Raw genomic sequence first — 20750 nt, forward strand, 5'->3', positions numbered from 1 at the left:
TATAATATACTAAATACCACAATGATTGTGATGCCAAATTTGATCCTGGGTGGTGAGCTTTCAGGAAGGAACTCGCAGCTGTGATGGGGGAGGGGGTACGCGTTAAGTATTCTTGGCCATTAACTCCCATTTTGGACCCAATTGGAGATTCCGTCAAGGGACCGGCACACAATGATCTACTATTGTAAAATGTATCATTGTGTTCGCGAGTGAGTACAAGCAGAATGAGCGTCCTGCTTAATACCGTCTGTGTACGGTGCTACCACGACGCCGCTCACCCAGGACTGGCACAAGCGGGTGAGCGTTCCAATGTTACCTTAAACCTGGTCACCTCTGCGATTATATAATGGTGTTGTATTGCATGATGGTCGTGTACGAGGAATGATGTGTGGATTGTTTGTGAGGACCAGGACCCGCTTTGTTATGGCTAAGTGATTCGAGGGTTGCTTTTTTTCAATTTTTTTTTTATTTTTGGTTGTTTGTGTCTGAGTAATCATCGTCGGGGCAGAAGTTACAAATGTTACAAATGTTTGTTTGTTTGTGCTTGCGGTTTATTTATTTAAGTTGAAAACATTCCCTTACCTGTACTCACCTTTCCGCACATTAATCCATCCGGTGCGTTGTTCCAAACCCTCATACGGCCAGTCCTGTTTGACCGACATTCCAGGCTCGGCTCCTTGTGGTCCTAACAGGACGCCGTGGAGGTGGCGCACTCACCTTTGAGCTGTCAGGTATGGGTTTGATTCCTAACGCGACTATAAAACTGTTGGTTTGTTGATGCGAAGCCCCTGCCCGCAAAGCAACGAGTACCCCGTCCTCTGGATGGACATTAATCTCGGTGTCCCGTCTGCAGGCGTTAGATGATGGACAGTGAAGACCCCGCTGTGTATTTAACGAAGACTGGGCGAGTTATCACCCTCACGCTCAACCGATTACAAATTCCTGCTCAAATCTGTTCCAGATGAACGTTGTGCCTGGCCAACCGGTTTATGAAAGACTTGGGTCAAGTTTGATGTGTTTCAAGCCACGACCAACTCAACAAGCAGGTGCAAATAATTGGGGCTATTAAATAGTAGTGGTAGTAGTCATAGTGGTAGCCGTAGTTCAGACTCTTCGTTTTGCGCTGTGTCGTCGCGTTATTTCTGTGTCTATTTGCGTGCAATAAAATGGCGATAACCTCCATTAGAATTTGTTTGCTTGTTGTCACGGTGACCTCTTGCTCTTCATTTTAAATGGATCGTGTATTTCGATATAAACTGGAATGGCACTTCGTAGAAGGCATACCTCCACCAGGCTGAATAGTTTACGTTTTGTATCCACTGATAGGCTGGCTCTGGATCTTGACCTGAACCAAAATCGAATCGCCTTGTTCTCGTCCACCAAGTCTTGTCCGAATCCATCCATAACTTTTTGAGACATCTTTCTCACAGACAGATAGAGGCAGACAAACGGGTATCAACCAAACCTTCCACCTTCGGTGGGGAAGGTAACAAGTTACCGCTCATGTTCTGATGCCACAAAGTGTTCGGAGCTTAGCTTTCGAACCATTCGGAAGCCGTGCTCTCAAGCATTTGGCACCTGCCTGGGAAGGCCAAGCCCAGCAGATGATGTCATGCTTGTGGAAGCTTCTCCAACACTCGGTTTCATTTAATTTACGTAAGAGCAAAACGGATGCTTTTCCAGCACTCCAGTTACTACGCAATGTTACGTTATTACGAAAACTTTCCATTTCACCTCCTCAGATCATCCCCCACCCAAACTCGTGATATTTTTCACCACCATTAGCCCACCTCTTCCTTTCCACGTTGTTTTCTCCCCCCTCCACGCTGCTTTTCATTTTTATTCAATTGCTCTTTCATCCCTGGTTTTTCCCATTCTCTTCTTTCAGGTCCCATTTTGCTTTGTTTGAGCTTTTTATTCAGATTGTTGACCCGCCATATCATCCTCTCCTCGCTTCTTGTGTTCCTCCGAGTCTGCCTCTACCCAGCCGTTGCTTTTTACACGATGTTCGTCCTGCTCCCTGTTCTCTCTTCCATGAGCCTCGACCTTGTGTACGAAAAATAAGCTCAAGCTCTCATTTAACATGCTTCCGACACGCTAAGGTTTCCCGGCTTGCTTTGTTTATAAATTAAGCTATGATGATGAACGAACAACGATCTGTGTATATGTGGTTTGTAACAAACGTACACGGTACACACCACCTTCATTCGGGTGGAGCCACACACAAAGCCCACCTCATTATGATGTTAAGTCCCACCTACACATACCCTCCGTCCCTTCTGCTTCCACTCGTTGCATTAATTAATTATTCTCTTGAATGAACGTTGCAGTATTCATGCACAAGGGATTCAGCAGAAAAGTACTGTTGCGGGGTCGGGTGAGAAGACCACTAGGTGGAGGAAGCTACGTCGATTCCCCCCATACTCCCCGGAATTGTAGGCCGTCGCTCACGGATAATTCCGTGACGAGGCGGGTCGCTTAACCGACCGTGGACATCAATAACTCAACCGCGTGACCTCGGATTCTCCCGCTTATGGAATCGGGTTACCTAATTAACCACGTGGTTTAACCACCGGGGAACCACGCCCTCGGTACGCCTTGTCCGAACCGGATCACTCTACCAGACCGGATCACCTTTGCGGATCGGATGCAGCCGAGCGACACTGCCAAGGACAAGCGACACTTATACAAGCAATTTACTAAAGCAGACACAGTGCAGACTTGTCGTGAGATTATTCACAGCAACAACAATAAAATATCTTCTACAGGCTTACTTAACAGACGGGTGCCAGCACACTCAGACACACACACACACGCACACAGAAAAAGAAGCCCCAGATGGGACTTTTGCAGCCAGGGAGGGAGGGGGTTGAGGTTATAGTTCTCGGAACCTGGGTGTTTCGGGGGAGGGATGCTCCGTGGTGCGGTACCCGACAATGGTTGCGTAGTTCGTACGAACATCAACGTCAATCTTTATAGAGCCCGGAGCTCGGGGAGAAGCCATGCCGAAACCGACGTCATCGTCCGAGCTGGGCATTCCGACTGGCTCTGACCCTTCACGTGGTCCACCTTCCTGGGCTGGGTTTTGGCCAGACGCCGGTATAGCCCGCCCACCTTGGTGAAAAACGTACGTGACACGTCGCGCATGTCTGGCCTTGGGCAGATGGATGGTGGTGCAGCTTGAAGCGTTTGTCCAGCCGAACGTGCGCGTCGGGATTTTGCCTCAGAAAACGAGACTCCGGGTAGACGGTGGTATGCTGTGGTAAGCGGGATGAGGGTAGCAAGCGAGGCAAATTTACCTCAGAAAATAAAAGGGAAAAATGATTTAAAAACCGAACTCGTAGCCCATCGCAACACACTCCCTTGTCTTCCCACGAGACAAAAGGTAGGGACCTAACTACACGTATATTAATGGAATAACTGACTCGGGATAACTATCTGTTGTATGCATGCGGTTCCGAGAACCACAACAGTACAATCCTGCACACCTTTTGTCTAAGCTCTAATACCGGCTAAGGTGTTTATCCTAAAGTTGTACTTTGTGGATTTGTTTGATAAATTTTTTTTTTTTTTGATTTTTAAAAAAAAATGTCCCATCAGTGGAATGTTCTCAACGCGTGAAATCCGAATAGGAGTAGAGGACTCCTGCGTAAGCATGGCAGGGATTTGGGACCTGCAGAATACTGAGCTGTGGATTCCTTTTGTAGACCCATGGGTGAGTTTTAAAAGTGGATCGAATGGCCATTTTGAGGGAGATCCTGTGCATAGTGTGGTCAGGGGAGCTAATTACAATACAATCTTCATTTTACCATAATTAACCTCCAGTTCTGGCTCCCCTTGTCTACATAAAAGTGAAATGTTTACTTGTTTGTGACCTCACTGCATTGAGCTCCCAAGGTTCATCACAACGAAACTTTATCGGATCAGATTTATGGTTTACATAAATATGGGGTTTAAACGGTCATGAGGTGATCATTTGGTCCGTTATTGCTGTGTTACACTCTAGTTGATTTCCTTACTGCAGCTTTAACCGATGATGATCTTGATGTTTTACGAAAGTCCAAGTGACCGCTTTAGGTCTTTACGCCATTTAGACCCCTAAGACCAGAGATCCTCACACGGGTCCACGAGCTCCATTCAGGTGGTTCCGCAAAAAGGTTGTGGAACAATCGAGGATATCTGTACTTGTTTTATTTTCCGGCCTTGCAAAATGAACTGGTTCTTGACGAAAAATAAAAATTAAAAATGATATCAAAGAACATCTTGTTGTTCTCAAGAAACAATTTGAAGATTACTTTTCAGTCGAGGCCGAGCCAAACAATTGGAACCACAATCCTTTCGGGATTGGAATCTGTTTGCTGGTTTCTCCAATGAGGCATGAGAGTGCTTGTTTGGAGCTTTCTTGCGACGAACATCAACGTCAGAATTAAAAAGTCATTCCCTGTTTGAGTTTTGGATTCGAAGAACTGGAGAGTACCCAGAATTTGCAGACAAAGCATTGTGCTTTCTGTTGCTGTTTGCTACGTAGTACCTGTGCGAGACCGGATTTTCATCACTTGACGCCCTCAAGTCCGAATGCAGAATCACGATGAATGCTGAACCTGGCTTGAGGCTAAAACTGACAAACATTCCACCTGACTTCCTAGAACTCTGCTTTAAAAATAAATAAATAAAATAATGGGCACACCCATCATGTTGGAGAGGTAACACCACAATATTGAAATATGAGTTGTGTGCTTGGGTGTGTAAAACAACAAGTTTTTCAAGTGGTCCGTGGGGGGGGGGGGGAGATTGAGAACTACTGCCATAGACCCCTGAGACCCCTTCATATCCACATGTATATAAAAGAGAAATGTTCGTTTGTTTGTGACCTTACTGCTTTGAACTCCCAAGGTCAATTGTGATGAAACTTTCTATCAGAATTTTAACCACAATGCACCTAAATAGGGGGTTTAAACACTCGTGAGGAGGTCATTTGTCCCTTTATTGCCATGTTGCACTCCAGAGTCACTGCAGATTCACTCCTTGACAAAGCCAGGTGTTGGCTTTACGGTTAAGGTGGCTGGCTTTGAGATATTAGGGTCTTGAGTTCAAGCCCCTGTCATGCCATTGAAATAACACCAGGTTGGCTGACTCAGCCTGTCATCCTTATGAGGTCGGCAAAATAAGGGCCAGCTTGCTGGTAACGGGGCATTACATCAGTGGCACAGCCACGCTTCCAGAAAATGATGCAACCAGCAGCCGCAGGCTGCATACACAATAACGCCTCCTTTACTGTACATACTTCAGGCCTCTTTAGACCCTTTTGAGACCTATATATATATATATATATATATATATATATATATATATATATATATATATATATATATATATATATATATATATATATATATATATATATATATATATAAATCTCTTGTAAGACCATTTCAACACTTTAGACCCCTTACAAAATCGAAAAAAAAAATCCCCTGAGAATGAGTTTAACGACCTTTTCCATGCGTCATTCGCGTTGCATCACAAGTTGTGATGACAAATCGAAACTGAAATCCCAAAGTGAAACTGAAACTACTGATTGATGGATCATCAAACGGAACCAGAATGAAGTGCTGTTAGAAAATCCCGAGTGGAAATTTCCGAAAGCAAAGCTATGGGGAGTATAGAGAGAGAGGGCAGCTTGGGGACTGAAGAAGCGATGTGGAGTGGGATAGGTACCTGTCTGGTCGGTTGGCATGAAAGGAACATCGGTGATCTTCATTCAGGCGGTAGGCCCAAAACGTCCCTAAATCCGTGTTCGAGCTGAGCTTTCATAATATAACCCTCGCTACGAAGCCAGTGTGACCACTCCTTGGCTTTTTCACAAGATCTTGGCTATTCATTGTTCACCTTGGCGTCTTGGTTTTCTATTATCATCGCTTTTCCGAAACCTTGTGAATTATTGGCTTTTTTCATTGGATCACCTTGGCAATTATGAAAATGAAGAGTGGTCACACTGTATGAAGCACTACTTTGGAGGTACAAGTCTGGATTGGAAATCTTAGCTGGTGGAATGCAACCAGGTTGCCAAGGTTACCGGCTCCACCCACTGTGATATCTGTGCACTGAATTCCCGTTTCTTCCAAACACTCCAAACAATCTCATTTCAGGTGATACATCCACGAACCCGTCAACCCACTCGGTAAGAAAAAAAACCCCAAATTATTGCTTCTCCTTCTGAACGTTGGTACCTGTTCTCACTCTGTCATGGTGAGGTCATCATGGTGAGTACTGTGTGTTATGACGTAGTTTCTTGTTGGCACAGCATGATGGTGATTCGAACTCGATCTGGGTCGAACTTCAATGTCCTTGTTGAACACATGAAAACCGATTTGTAAATCTCTCCAAGCAGTTCTAATGAATCGCCGATGTGTCAAGACTGGGGTTTACCTTACTCACAATGGCGAGCAGTTGAGAAAGTACGGAGGGGATTCCGTCTCACTGGAGCGGCTTGTAATGCCGATTGAATCCAGCAGAGCGAACACATCACGTTTGCGTGTGTATCGACACGCGGCTCTGGTGTGTCTGTGTACACGCTAGGGTGTTCCAAAAAAATGAAAGTTTGATTTTTGCTGTTCCCTGATTTTGCCTTTGTTCCAATACCCCATAAGAACTTATAGGTCAAAAATGAACAAAATTCCATGATATTTAGGGGTTCCTCAAGTTGGCACAATTATGTCCATTATGGAGAGGGCATTTTGCACTGCAATGTCAAAAAGCTCATCTCGGTCTCCTTGGAAAAACTATTCTTTCATCCTATATGACTGCTGTGGTTTTTGAAAATATCAAACAACCATATTAATTGTGAAGTGTACTGCGTTGTGCATATTCGACGGAAAGTTGTCAGTTACAGTTTGGCAAATTTCAACAATATTGTGCCAACTTGAGGAACCCCTAAACATCCTCCAATCTGCTTCATATTTGGTGTGTGTGTTTCTACTGTCAAATGGAACAAAGGCACACCCAGGGAGCATGAATATTCATACTTTTATTTTTTACCCCCTATTATGAAGCACCCTAGTATACGCGTCTGTGTACACGCGGCTCTGGTGTGTCTGTGTACACGCGGCTCTATTTCACAAGACGTGTTGTCTGTCCATAAAAGACGTCCTCTCTACTCGTGGTGTCCTGCAGGTATTTCACTGTTTTCTCTCATTGTCTCACTTTGGTGTCTCGGATCGTTTTTCATATTTAAAATCTAAAAATCGTCGATTCTACTCGTCTCTACCTTTTACTAAACTACTTACTCCAGAAAAGATTATTTTTTTTGCTCTTCGAAAGTTCCTTTTACAGAATAAAGGCACAGCCCCGGCACAACCTCGGCACAGCCCCGGCACAACCACGGCACAACCACGGCAAAACCACGGCACAACCACGGCACAACCACGTCGAACCACCCATCATACGACACTTAGGCCGACTGATCATGTGCCGAGTGTGAAGTAACCCCCCGATCCACACCATTACCACGTGACTGCAATAACAGAGTGAGACCAATCGTACTCGCCAGAATACCGTTTTTCAGTGTTCACTGCACATTTCAGGTTCGATCCATGGTTGGAGGAAGGTGAGGGTGGGGGCGATGGCACCACGAGGGGCTATAAGACGGAGGTCGCAGAGCAGTGGCACACCCTTGCACCCTTGCTGCGTATCTTCCTTTGACCGTTGGGACGTCAGGGATGGATGGACCAGACAGCTGCGCAGGGCACAAAGCGAGTGGCAGCCAGACGAAGGTACGTGGGGAACGAAACACCGTTAAACGTTGGGATATCCTTCATTCACGTCTATGACATCATTTCTGATCAATGGCCATGATAGTCGTGTTTATGGAGTTCTGGACCCGGGGACCACCTCAAGTCAAACTTGATCACATGGAAAGCGTGGCCTGGTGTGTGGCTGCGTGGTTTGCATGAAGGACTGTACAGATAGTGACAACCAGAATGGGGATGGAACGGAATTGGGCAAAAAATGAACTTCATGAGAAAGGAAATCCGATGTTTGTGTGTGGAGAGAGGCCAGAAACGCAGTAATCGTGCAATGAGGGTGCTGTGTGAGTGTAACAAGGACACTCCGAACTAAATCCGGTATGGGCACACAGTACTGATTCGGTATACGGATACACACACCCCGTACCGATTCGGTATACGGATACACACACCCCGTACCGATTCGGTATACGGATACACACACCCCGTACCGATTCGGTATACGGATACACACCCCGTACCGATTCGGTACACGGACACACACACACACCCCGTACCGATTCGGTACACGGACACACACACACCCAGTACCGATTCGGTACACGGACACACACACACCCAGTACCAATTCGTTCGGTACACGGACACACACACAGTACTAATTCGTTCGGTACACGGACACACAGTACTAATTCTTTCGGTACACGGACACACAGTACTAATTCTTTCGGTACACGGACACACAGTACTAATTCGTTCGGTACACGGACACACAGTACTAATTCGTTCGGTACACGGACACACACACAGTACTAATTCGTTCGGTACACGGACACACAGTACTAATTCTTTCGGTACACGGACACACAGTACTAATTCTTTCGGTACACGGACACACAGTACTAATTCGTTCGGTACACGGACACACAGTACTAATTCGTTCGGTACACGGACACACAGTACTAATTCTTTCGGTACACGGACACACACAGAGTACTAATTCGTTCGGTACACTGACACACACACAGTACTGATTGATATGTGAAAGGCAAGTCTCGACCTCATGGTCATTTAACCAGTCAAAGTGCTTTTTGTCATGTCGCTCACTCCTCATGGGATGATGGGTATCGAACCCGAGTGGCTGTGTCGTGTTGCCCGCTATCCGCATCGTCCCGAACGTGTTACTCCAGGTACATTATCACGTGGCTGATGTGCAGCTCCCGGATGTGTTACTCCAGGTACATTATCACGTGGCTGATGTGCAGGTCCCGAATGTGTTACTCCAGGTACATTATCACGTGGCTGATGTGCAGCTCCCAGATGTGTTACTCCAGATACATTATCACGTGGCTGATGTGCAGGTCCTGAATGTGTTACTCCAGGTTCATTATCACGTGGCTGATGTGCAGCTCCCAGATGTGTTACTCCAGATACATTATCACGTGGCTGATGTGCAGGTCCTGAATGTGTTACTCCAGGTACATTATCACGTGGCTGATGTGCAGGTCCTGAATGTGTTACTCCAGGTACATTATCACGTGGCTGATGTGCAGGTTCCGAATGTGTTACTCCAGGTACATTATCACGTGGCTGATGTGCAGGTCCCGAATGTGTTACTCCAGGTACATTATCACGTGGCTGATGTGCAGCTCCCAGATGTGTTACTCCAGATACATTATCACGTGGCTGATGTGCAGGTCCTGAATGTGTTACTCCAGGTACATTATCACGTGGCTGATGTGCAGGTCCTGAATGTGTTACTCCTGGTACATTATCACGTGGCTGATGTGCAGGTCCCGAATGTGTTACTCCAGGTACATTATCACGTGGCTGATGTGCAGCTCCCAGATGTGTTACTCCAGATACATTATCACGTGGCTGATGTGCAGGTCCTGAATGTGTTACTCCAGGTACATTATCACGTGGCTGATGTGCAGGTCCTGAATGTGTTACTCCAGGTACATTATCACGTGGCTGATGTGCAGGTCCTGAATGTGTTACTCCAGGTACATTATCACGTGGCTGATGTGCAGGTGCCGAATGTGTTACTCCAGGTACATTATCACGTGGCTGATGTGCAGGTCCCGAATGTGTTACTCCAGGTACATTATCACGTGGCTGATGTGCAGGTTCCGAATGTGTTACTCCAGGTACATTATCACGTGGCTGATGTGCAGGTCCCGAATGTGTTACTCCAGGTACATTATCACGTGGCTGATGTGCAGCTCCCAGATGTGTTACTCCAGATACATTATCACGTGGCTGATGTGCAGGTCCTTAATGTGTTACTCCAGGTACATTATCACGTGGCTGAAGTGCAGGTCCTGAATGTGTTACTCCAGGTACATTATCACGTGGCTGATGTGCAGGTCCTGAATGTGTTACTCCAGGTACATTATCACGTGGCTGATGTGCAGCTCCCAGATGTGTTACTCCAGATACATTATCACGTGGCTGATGTGCAGGTCCTGAATGTGTTACTCCAGGTACATTATCACGTGGCTGATGTGCAGGTCCTGAATGTGTTACTCCAGGTACATTATCACGTGGCTGATGTGCAGGTCCTGAATGTGTTACTCCAGGTACATTATCACGTGGCTGATGTGCAGGTCCTGAATGTGTTACTCCAGGTACATTATCACGTGGCTGATGTGCAGGTCCTGAATGTGTTACTCCAGGTACATTATCACGTGGCTGATGTGCAGGTCCTGAATGTGTTACTCCAGGTACATTATCACGTGGCTGATGTGCAGGTCCTGAATGTGTTACTCCAGGTACATTATCACGTGGCTGATGTGCAGGTCCCGAATGTGTTACTCCAGGTACATTATCACGTGGCTGATGTGCAGCTCCCAGATGTGTTACTCCAGGTACATTATCACGTGGCTGATGTGCAGGTCCTGAATGTGTTACTCCAGGTACATTATCACGTGGCTGATGTGCAGGTTCCGAATGTGTTACTCCAGGTACATTATCACGTGGCTGATGTGCAGCTCCCGAATGTGTTACTCCAGGTACATTATCACGTGGCTGATGTGCAGGTCCCGAATGTGTTACTCCAGATACATTATCACGTGGCTGATGTGCAGGTCCTGAATGTGTTACTCCAGGTACATTATCACGTGGCTGATGTGCAGGTCCCGAATGTGTTACTCCAGGTACATTATCACGTGGCTGATGTGCAGGTGCCGAATGTGTTACTCCAGGTACATTATCACGTGGCTGATGTGCAGGTCCTGAAACCAATGCTGGAGAGGCAGAGAAGAGCGAGAATGAACGCAAGTCTGGATCGACTTCACCTCCTGCTCGCTGCAGACATGAGGCAGCGAAGGCATGCGGTGTGTAAGACTACGGCACGTTGGTCACTCCACTAAATGCAATGTACAAGTTTCTTTAAAACCCGATAACCTCACTATAACTTCTTCCGAGCAGAATGCCGTGATTAAAAAAATACCACGGTATTTAAAAAAAAAAAGTAGCCTTTTATTCTTGTGAGATTGTCTATTTCTTCACAGGAAAGAAAAAAATCAATTGCGTAGCGATCAAGGCAGTGATTTGTTGCCAATACACCGCCTATGCTCAATTTCGTGTCTGTTTCAAAAAATTATAATTTCCCCACAGGTTTCGATTAATTTGAAGAACTTTTACGAAATGTTTTTTTTTTTTTTATACCCGAGGAGAGTTTGTTTCAGAGTGGCATAGACAGACTGCATATATATTGTTGCGAATTTGCGCCCGCCGGCGTGCGATCGGCCACGTGACTCGAATCGTGGCACGTCGCCCACCGGACAGACAATTCTGTCGTGACCCTCTCGGACTAACGCCGGGAGCTAGTCACGGGTGGACCTTTCGGCCTCACCACGATCGTGCCAATCGGCCACCCGCGTGGAATAGGGTTGTTCGCCAAACTCGACCTACCTAAGTACCCACGCGGATGGTAGACCGGGCGATCGCACCTCGCCGCAGGTCGACTCCGGACACGGGCCGCTTAAGCGGTCCGTTCTGTGCTATCGGAATAACCGAGCGGTGTTATCGTCGGCCTCGACGGTTCCGATTAATTATCGGGCATATTAAGCCCACTACGAACCCTTTACGTGAAGCAAGATGGAGATTCAAACGAAGGAAAGGACGCAGCGAAACGGGGAACAATTCAACATAATGCACTTTATTTACACGACACACGAAGAGCACACGTATATAAATTTAAAACAAAAACAACAATGCAGAGCTAACCGAATACGCGAACACACTGCAACACTTATACAGTTTTACATTACAAGACATGGCGCCACAAGATCCATACAAAAAAAACAAAAGAAAAGGCCACCCTCAAAGACAAGGGGGCAGATGGGGCCCGTGGGCCTTTATGACGTGGGACTTGGCAGACCGAACGAGTCCCACGAGACTGTTGCAGGTTACCTGCACCCTCTCGGTGCGATGGTGAGCGAGTTCTCTCTGGCGCTCCTTGTACGAACGTGCAGGTCCGCGCAACACAGCTGGCAGAGCGGTACCTCCACTCCGCGTCCCTCCGCGACGTCCGGACTCCTCACCGACTGCAAGCTCCAACGAGCGGTTCGCTCTACGGACCGCGTCTCCAAGACCCAGACGGGTAGAAGACCATGAACCTCCGACTGATACTGACACGCCTCGGACCTGACTTCTCTGGTGTCACTCTTTTTTCGTTAGCGGCGCCTCCGTGCGCCCTTTTATTTCCCCGGCACCCCGCCCCTCCCTTCGCAGCACGCGGGGGGGGGGGGACATTCCACCAGAGAAACCGGGGCGGGAGTTGAGCTTCAACCGTCATTCTTGTTTACTAGAGAAATCAGGGTGGGAGTTGTTGTTGTTCCCCTTTTGTGTTCGTGGAGATGTTGACGGTTGCTGGCGGAGTGGTGAGGATGGTGTGGTTGTTGAGAGGCAGGTGTAGTTGTTGTTGTTGTGAAGCGGATTGTGGTTGTGTGATGGCGGTTGAGACGTGGTTGGTTCAAAATAAAGATAGAACAGAAAAACGTCGCAGCCCAAATGAATGACATTTATTCCCTCTAAACAACGGGTTTGGGGCTAACTACACATGTACTTAAGAGATACCTCACCTACGGGACCTGAATGGTGGTTTGCGAATTTCCACAGCCATAACAATATTGTTGCGGAGCCGGGTATTGGCTGCGAGCCCGACCGCGAGGTGGAGCAGTAGGGTCGACTCGACCGAATACCCGAATACTCGACCGAATAGCACGCTGATTGGTCGCGGGCCGTCATGAGGTTCTTCCTTGAACTCCGCCCACCATGGCGTCGGCCAGAGCGAGGTGAAGGTGATGGTGATGCTGGCGTTGTTGTCGTTGATGTTGGTGGTGTAAAAATAAAAGAAAACCCTGACTATCAAAGTAACTTTGCAGCACATGTACATTTAATTACCCATTAGACACGGGACGGAGACCCTAACTTAAAACACATACTTACCGATATAACTGTTCTATAGGACCTGTATGTTGAGTGCTCATGGCTTCCAGATTCGCAACAATATTAGCCTCTTCCATATACAGATGTTTCATGTGCTATTCCCAATCTTAATCATCAAGTTAACCTCACCTGACGTTGGCATCCCTTTATATTTAACTTTACACTTAAATAATACATCAACAATGCTCGAGTGCAACTTTCTTGTTTGGTTGTTTGGATTTGAGTGTTGACCGCAATCTCTGTGTGGAGGGTGTGAGCTTCATGAGTGAACCCTGCATGACGAGGAGCGGTTTTTTATTTATAATTGGAACTTTCACTTTCACAAGGCGAAGGTCTCACAGGTAAATTGCAGGGAGCACACTTACACATTTGAGCTTTCTGTTGTGGGTTCGATTCGCGACTCGACTCTAAGCTGTCGAGCTCTGTCTCGCATGCATTAGGAGGCATTGATGTGCGTGCCATCCCTCGGATGGACGTTAAATTGGGCGTCCCATCTGCCAGCATTATTTTAGTGGAGTTAAAGATCCCACGGTGTCCGTCGTGAAGAGGAAGGTGAGTTATCACCAGCATCCTGAACAAATTACAAATTCCTTCTCAAATTACCTACCTGCAGTCGAACGTCACACCTGAGAAAAGGGAGGAGGTGAGGTTCGTGTTTGGTTTGTGCATTTGTTTTATAATTTAAAAAATATTTTTATACCTTTGGCTGCTTGGTATATCATTGGATCATTCATACAACATCCGCAAGACTTGAAATACAAATTATAATCAACAAAACTTTTATTTGGTTAATTACCTCCACCGCCTTAGGTGGTCCGAGGTTACATTTTCCACCCTGTTTGTCTGTCTGTCTGTCTGTCTGTCTGTGAGCAGAATATCTCAAAAAGTTATGGATGGATTCTGACAAAGCTTGGTAGTCGGGTTGGGAGTGTGAAAAGGACAGATTGATTCGATTTTGGTAAAGATCTGGATCCGGATTCAGATCCGTGAATTATTTGTTTATTTATTTATTTTAATAAATTGATTTTGCGATCACCATTGAGAGACGGGAACCAAAATGATATTGTTGCGGGTCGGTGGCGAGAACGACCACTGGGTGGGGAAAGCTTGCGTCGTCTCCACCAAACTCCCCGGAATTGTAGGCCGTTGCTCGGATAACTCTGCGAGCCGGTGGGTCATTTAACCCAGTGCTACTCAAAGTGGTGGTACGCGGACCGGTGCCGGTACGCGACGAGGTTCCAAGATCGATGGACAAAAACGAAAGCTAGAAGCATGGAAGAGTCGAGTGTCAAGAGATTATGACATGTTTCACCAATTATCGGCAGTCATCGCTGATGCAGGAGAAGACCTTAATGTTACATCTCCACGAAATGTCATCAGAGAACACTTGACAAATTTGGCAGAACGTTTTCAGCATTACTTTCCAGAAGAAGAAGATCCACGGTAAGGGAATGAATGGATCCGAAATCCGTTTATGCCATTGAGAGATGACTTCGGTGACACTATGGAGGATAAATTGTTGTAGCTGTCTGCTGATGAAGGATTGAAGAGGAGTTTCTAAACTACAACAGCACTTGCTTCTTTTTGGATAAAAGTGAAAGCAGAATATCCTGAGCTTACGGAAATTGCTCTGAACGCTCTTCTCCCATTTCCTTCAACCTACCTCTGCGAGACTGGCTTCTCAACCATGAGCATCATTAAGACAAAGTACAGGAAGAGTGTGGATATTCATTCTCCATTGCGCGTGGCACTGTCCTCAATTGAACCACGATTGGATAAGCTGACAAAGAAGAAGCAGGCTCACTTTTCACATAAGTAAAAGTTAAGGATTTAACATGCCTATATCATCAATTTCATACTTTAACATGATGACATTTTCAAAGATGTCTTCAATGTGATGCTACCTACTTCCTTTCATTCTTTCTTTTAATGTCTTTATCCACTGGAGTTGAAGATAACTAAAATATATAATTTTTTCAACCTACCTTATTCATTATAATTTTTCATTTTATTACTTGTATACCGGTATACATAGGTTTATAATAACTATGTTTGAAGGCTTTGCTAGTTTGATTTTTTTTTTTTAATATTGTAATACTGTATTACTCGTTTACAAAATATAAATATAAAAAAGTGTCAACTTTTATTATATTCATTATATTTTTATATTTTTCCGGTATAAATTAATATTACTACGGATGTTCAAACAATATTTTCTCGGATCATAAACAAATAGTAATATGGTACCGGTCCCTGGCACATTGAGAAAAAAAAAACCTGCCGGTCCGCCACATCACATAGTTTGAGAAGCACTGGTTTAACCGACCGTGGAACGCCAATATCTCGACCGCGTGGCGTAGGGTTATTTTGTCTTGATCCAATGTACCTAAGTAACCACGTGGTCCCGGCTACCGGGGATCCACACCCTCGGAACGCCTGGCCGAACCGGATTCACTCTACTGGCAGCGGTAAAATTACACCTACCGACTACCACTCTGCCACCCACCTTTCCGGCTCGGATGCAGTCGAACGGGCCTGCCCAGGACGTCCCGGCTACAATTGTCCGATTACCGGGGATAAAACCCCGCCTAAACTCGGAGCCGAACCATGCTGGACCAATGCAAGAAGGGACGGAAACGGACTGGGAACATTTCTGTGATGATTTATTTACAGTAAATGAAGACGCAAAGCAAGACTTAACACGAATATGCAAGAAGTATTTACAATGATCCAAAAACACTTATTCAGTTCTACTTAAAGACGGGCCCACACGCAGATACACACACAAATGAAAATAAACCCAGAGTTCTTTATTGGATCCTCGCAGCTGAGGAGAGAGAGAGAGAGACAAGCTGGGGGTCAGAATTCGGTTGGGTACCTGGCTGTCAGAGAAAGGGGGTACTCCGTGCTGCGGCACCTGACAATGGTCGCTGGTTTGGTCCCCAGTCGCACGTGTGGGACTCGATGTTTGTGGCAGAGCTTGGGTGGTGAGTAGCGGAGTCCACGGAGGGGGGGTTGGGGTTGGTCTTTCCTTCCGTGTAGAGGGCCAGCAGAGACACATTCGCCGCCTCAATGACCTTCGTAACAGCAAAAACCCTCCAAAACTCTCCAAGACCCCAAAAAGATTCTCCAAGACCCCAAGAAGTCCGCTGCCTCAGAGAGTGCTCAGGAATTTATGGACCTCCCTCAGCGGGGAGGGGCCTTGGTGAACACACCTCGCTGTCCGCCTTTGATTGGACAGGGTCCCACCGCATACCTTTCCGGGGTGGGGCCTTGGCCCCTGCCGGGAAACCCCAGCCACTCTTCCACGCGGGTTCATACTTGACGAGTAACAGTATCAATGTTGCAAAGGTTGTCATGAAAGAGTTACAACGTTCGCGGGAGCCGAGAAACCGGAACCGTGAGATCTTGCCTTGACACGTCAGGGTGCGAGAAGGCAGCTGGTTGGTGGTGAATCGTGATGGGCCGAAGGGTCATGCAGATGGGGTGGTTGTTCGATGGCTTGTTGGAGGGTTCGTTGGATGTAAAGATTTAATAACCTAACTAAAAAGAAATCACAATGCACGCTTTTGATTCTCCCACCAGACAAAAGGAAGGGGATCTGACTACACACATACTTAACGACATAACTGACTTTTGGGACATCTGTATGTTGAATGCAAATGGTTTCCAGATCCGTAACAATATATAGCGCGATATTTCAAAAATTTATGGATGGATCATCACAAAACTTGGTGGATCAGTTGGGTAGGTGTCGAGAACAAGTTGATTCGATTTTGGTCCAGATCCAACCTATTGGTGGGATACAAAATGTAAACTGTTCACCTGGAGGAGGAGTTGTGCGCTCCACTGAGTATCCGTTCACTGAGTACAGGTGAAACACACGAAAAATGATCTCTTATAACACGTAATTGTTGTTGTCTAGGTTGTGGTTGTTTGTGGCTCCTCCATCTCATTTGGAAGGGTTCTTGATGTGGTAGAATAATAAATGTTACTCTATTGGAACACCACACACACACAATTGTGTCGCACTCTTGGTTTCACTCCGAGCCAAAGCTCTGACCTACTTATACCACCCACTGTGAAATCAGGCGGCGGAGGTTCATTTTGTCTCAACCTTTTAAAGGTTCAAGGTATGAGCAATTTGTCTAACAAATGAAGGTTTTTGTACATAATTAGTCCGAGTTGTCAAGGCGGAATAATGTGAGTGTATCGTGTAGTGCTAGTCCTGGTGGTAGTGGCTATTACGAGTCATAATGTAATAAAATATACCGATACCTACATACCGATGTCGATTCTCTGCATGAAACGCAGACAATGGAAACTATCACGATCATTCAAGGTGTTTATTTGTTTTGACTTCTATACTCTTCTGAACCGCTGAACTGAATTGGTTTAAAACTGCAGCTTGGTCACAAGGTAGTGAGAGAGAAGGTATGTAAGTGGGAGTGGATGAAGGTAGTAGCTGTGTCGATAGACTAAACTAAAGGGAGTAGGTTTGGAGACGTCAGCTGCAGTCGGTCGTTTAGTACACACAATGTGTCCATGGAACAAAACCTGGTATTTCACATGATGTCGTTGTAAGTACCCATAAAGCGATTTAGGACCACCTGTACAAAATGTCCAGATCATTCACAGCACTTTAGTCTCACGACAGGGTAAATTGTGTCATTCTGTGCTGCCACAGTCTTCAGGATCCATCCATACCCGCACCAGGTTGCTGGATCAGAAATCCCTTCGAATTTATTTGCACTTTTCTAAATGACAATTCTTGACTCCTGACTCCTGTCTGTGACCTTTCAGGCATCGGGGACTCGGCACAGGTCACACAAGACCGCAATTCTGGAGCTGGCTGTCGCCCGGCTTCTCCACCTTCTTCCTCAAAGCAAACTTGCCGGTGAGTCACTCGTTAACTCCAGGTGAAGGTATGAAGACTCCTGCACGATGAGGGGTGTTGTATCGAGTCGTCGCACTTCGAGACATTAAGCCGGCTGTTCTATCTGCACATGGAAACAAATATTTTGCAAATAGTGTAGCTTTTGTGTGCCGGTGCATTTTTATTTTTTTATTTTTTTTTAATGAGGTTGACCCCCTATCCCCAGTACCACCTCCTGCTTACCCCACTCCTCTCTCTTGAAACACAAACAGAATTATAATTGATTGGAAATTTGAAACAGCAGCTGATCACCATGATAATTCCTCTCTCTTCCCAATTTCCATCCCTCACCCCATGACAGAACCCTCTTGTGACAGAATTAAAGACTCTGGTGTTACAGAAGCAGCACATCCCTCAACCGCCCCGATCTTCAATAGTGGGTCATCCCTCAACCCCGAAAAGTCCCAACATTACCTGGAGCCTCACCTCCATAAGCCTCAGACAACCACGTACTTCGGTACACAGCATCATCGCAGCCCTGATTGCCACCTCTGTACCACCGGTGTATGTTCCTCCTGTACGACCCCACTCCAACCTTGTGCGGCCTCCACCCTGCCCCCCAACCCCGGATCTTCCCCTGATTCACTAGCTCGTGGGCTTTGGAGGCCTTGGTAGGAATGAGAGTATCAAAGTCAATTTACAGCCCGCACAATAGCAAAGCACACAACGTTGCTCAATCACTAACCGCAAACATCCTTTGAAATGAGAAAATGAAGAACCAACCCGAACGGAAGTTTTGATTCGAGCACCATGCAATACCTCCACCGGAGGGTCGCACATTGACCATATGGACACCGCTGCCCCCACAATGGAACCACAGCCCCGATGTTACGCCGTGGTTCACACGGTCAGTTGTGACATCGATGATAAAATTCCCCAAACATACATTTTAATAACTCTCTGCCTATGTACATCTTTTGTCTATAAGGTGAACATACCTACTATATTAACTATAACGTACAGGTGCAGGTACAGGTAAAGCAGGTCCACTGCAGTGTCAGACGGTCTGGTGTCCCGAGGAGAAATGAATGAATATAAGATCATCGAGACAGATATATATACACCTCCCTACCGACCTAGCATCTATACCGACAACCTACCTATATGTACATTGTGCAAGTTTATGAGCTCGCATATCGGAGTCATAATGCCCGCTAAGCGAGCCACTCACCTGCCGTACCTCGGCCATGGAGGTGTGTAATGGAAACATATTGTAGGTACGAACACGTGACGTTTGCAAATAAAGTGTCGTTTCCACATCACGTGCTTTGTCTATCAATGAATTCCATGGTGAGGGTTCATGGGGTGATTATGGGATGCAACTCACAACGACCGGTTCGAGATCCATTCGATACACCGTATGTTGTTGTTGGTTGTTGGTTGTTGTCTCGTGCTGGGTTTGCTGCTTGTTCAGTGATGGTGTTTCCACTTTCCAAACAACTGGTTGTGCAAGGTGTATTTTTCGGAAAACGAACTCATGAGCACTCAATGTGAGTATGAGGGAGTGGAAGGAAACTCAGGTAGGAGTCTCCAAGATGGAATGGATCCGCTGGAAACGTTTCGGCCACTGGGGGCGTCCTTCGTCGGGTGCATCAAACCACATCGAACAGACCCCGTTCGAAGGCACGTTTCGGTGCTCCCTTGTTTTCGGTCTTCATTTATTTATTAGTTTTTAATCTTTATTGTGCAGCTTGTAACGTGTTACCCATGGGTCTGTGTTTCTTATTCGGATTAATCGGATGTTGCCTGTGACTGCTGACTGCATCGTTTTCTGGAAGCATGGCCGTACCGCTGATGCAATGCCCCCTGAAACTGGTACTCATTTTGCTGATCTCCGAAGGATGACAGGCCGAGTCGACCCGCCTGGTGCTAATTCAACATCGCAACAAGAGCTTGAACTCAAGACCAGAAGATCTTAAAGCAGCCACCTTAACCGTTAACCCAACACCAGGAATTTATTCGTCTTTGAAGACCCGCAAATGCAGTTTTGAATGTAACAATGGAAGGAAGGGTAGAGCATCCCTGTTTGAGAAGGTCAAACCAAATGGGCTGTCTGGTTATGGATGCCAGCAGAACGCTTTTTAAAGGGAAGCACACTGTGTGCCGGTGTCTTTTGTCTCAAAACCGAACTCCTTGAAGGTGACAATTCAGGTGAATAATTCAATAATTCAGTTAAAGCAAGTGTTGGTCGTCGCTTGGATAGACGAGTGTTTGTATCAAACCCTATTTTTATTGCATTGTGTTGATGCCGAGACGAGTGGCTTCGTCGTGATACAGATGTCGGGTTGCCATTAAAGGATGATCCAGCTGTGGTTCTGCTCTTTAAGGAAACCACGGGTCACCTGGCTGGCAGAGGTCTATGAGACGATACTTTCACAATAACGGAGTCATAATCCAGAGGAAATCCGTTTGGCAGTGGATCCAGTAATGGCCAGAAGTAAGTCACGGCCGTAATCCCCTGCGATATCACAATGCATGTCCAACAGGATGGTGTGGAGGTAGAACACCTGACCTACCTGTGAGCCATCGACTCTGGATTCAATTACCGATCTGATTGGTGCTGCGCAGGCAGGGTGTTGTACCACAATGTACACTGTCCGCCGGATGGATGT

General features: G+C 46.3%; 2 protein-coding genes across 2 annotated transcripts in view; both read left to right on the top strand.

The window, feature by feature from the left end:
• Nucleotides 1-1182, top strand: part of RNASEK (ribonuclease K) — a 6476-nt gene extending 5294 nt beyond the window's left edge. The window contains exon 3 of the mRNA XM_085847845.1: nucleotides 1-1182. This exon is cut by the window's left edge and continues 308 nt beyond it. The gene's annotated coding sequence lies outside the window, so the exon portion shown is untranslated.
• A 4273-nt stretch (nucleotides 1183-5455) lies between these two features.
• Nucleotides 5456-19400, top strand: LOC147016382 (uncharacterized). The gene is made up of 4 exons (XM_085847839.1): nucleotides 5456-7772; nucleotides 10979-11083; nucleotides 18006-18099; nucleotides 18440-19400. Exons 1-4 carry the CDS (start codon nucleotides 7719-7721, stop codon nucleotides 18751-18753), a joined length of 567 nt encoding a protein of 188 aa, XP_085703965.1. The 5' UTR covers nucleotides 5456-7718; the 3' UTR covers nucleotides 18754-19400.
• Nucleotides 19401-20750: the final 1350 nt, after the last annotated feature.

The sequence above is a fragment of the Eptatretus burgeri genome, chromosome 11 (genome assembly GCF_056783735.1).
Source record: "Eptatretus burgeri isolate ZD-2024b chromosome 11, Ebu_testis_v1, whole genome shotgun sequence".
Classification (NCBI taxonomy): Eukaryota; Metazoa; Chordata; class Myxini; order Myxiniformes; family Myxinidae; genus Eptatretus; species Eptatretus burgeri.

Bases quoted from the DNA above. Each gene is read 5' to 3' on its own strand.
- LOC147016382 (XM_085847839.1), top strand. From the start codon at position 7,719: ATGGATGGACCAGACAGCTGCGCAGGGCACAAAGCGAGTGGCAGCCAG. The intron at 7,773-10,978 runs GTACGTGGGGAA...GCTGATGTGCAG, and splicing joins CGAGTGGCAGCCAGACGAAG to GTCCTGAAACCAATGCTGGA. The intron at 11,084-18,005 runs GTGTGTAAGACT...GTGACCTTTCAG, and splicing joins TGAGGCAGCGAAGGCATGCG to GCATCGGGGACTCGGCACAG.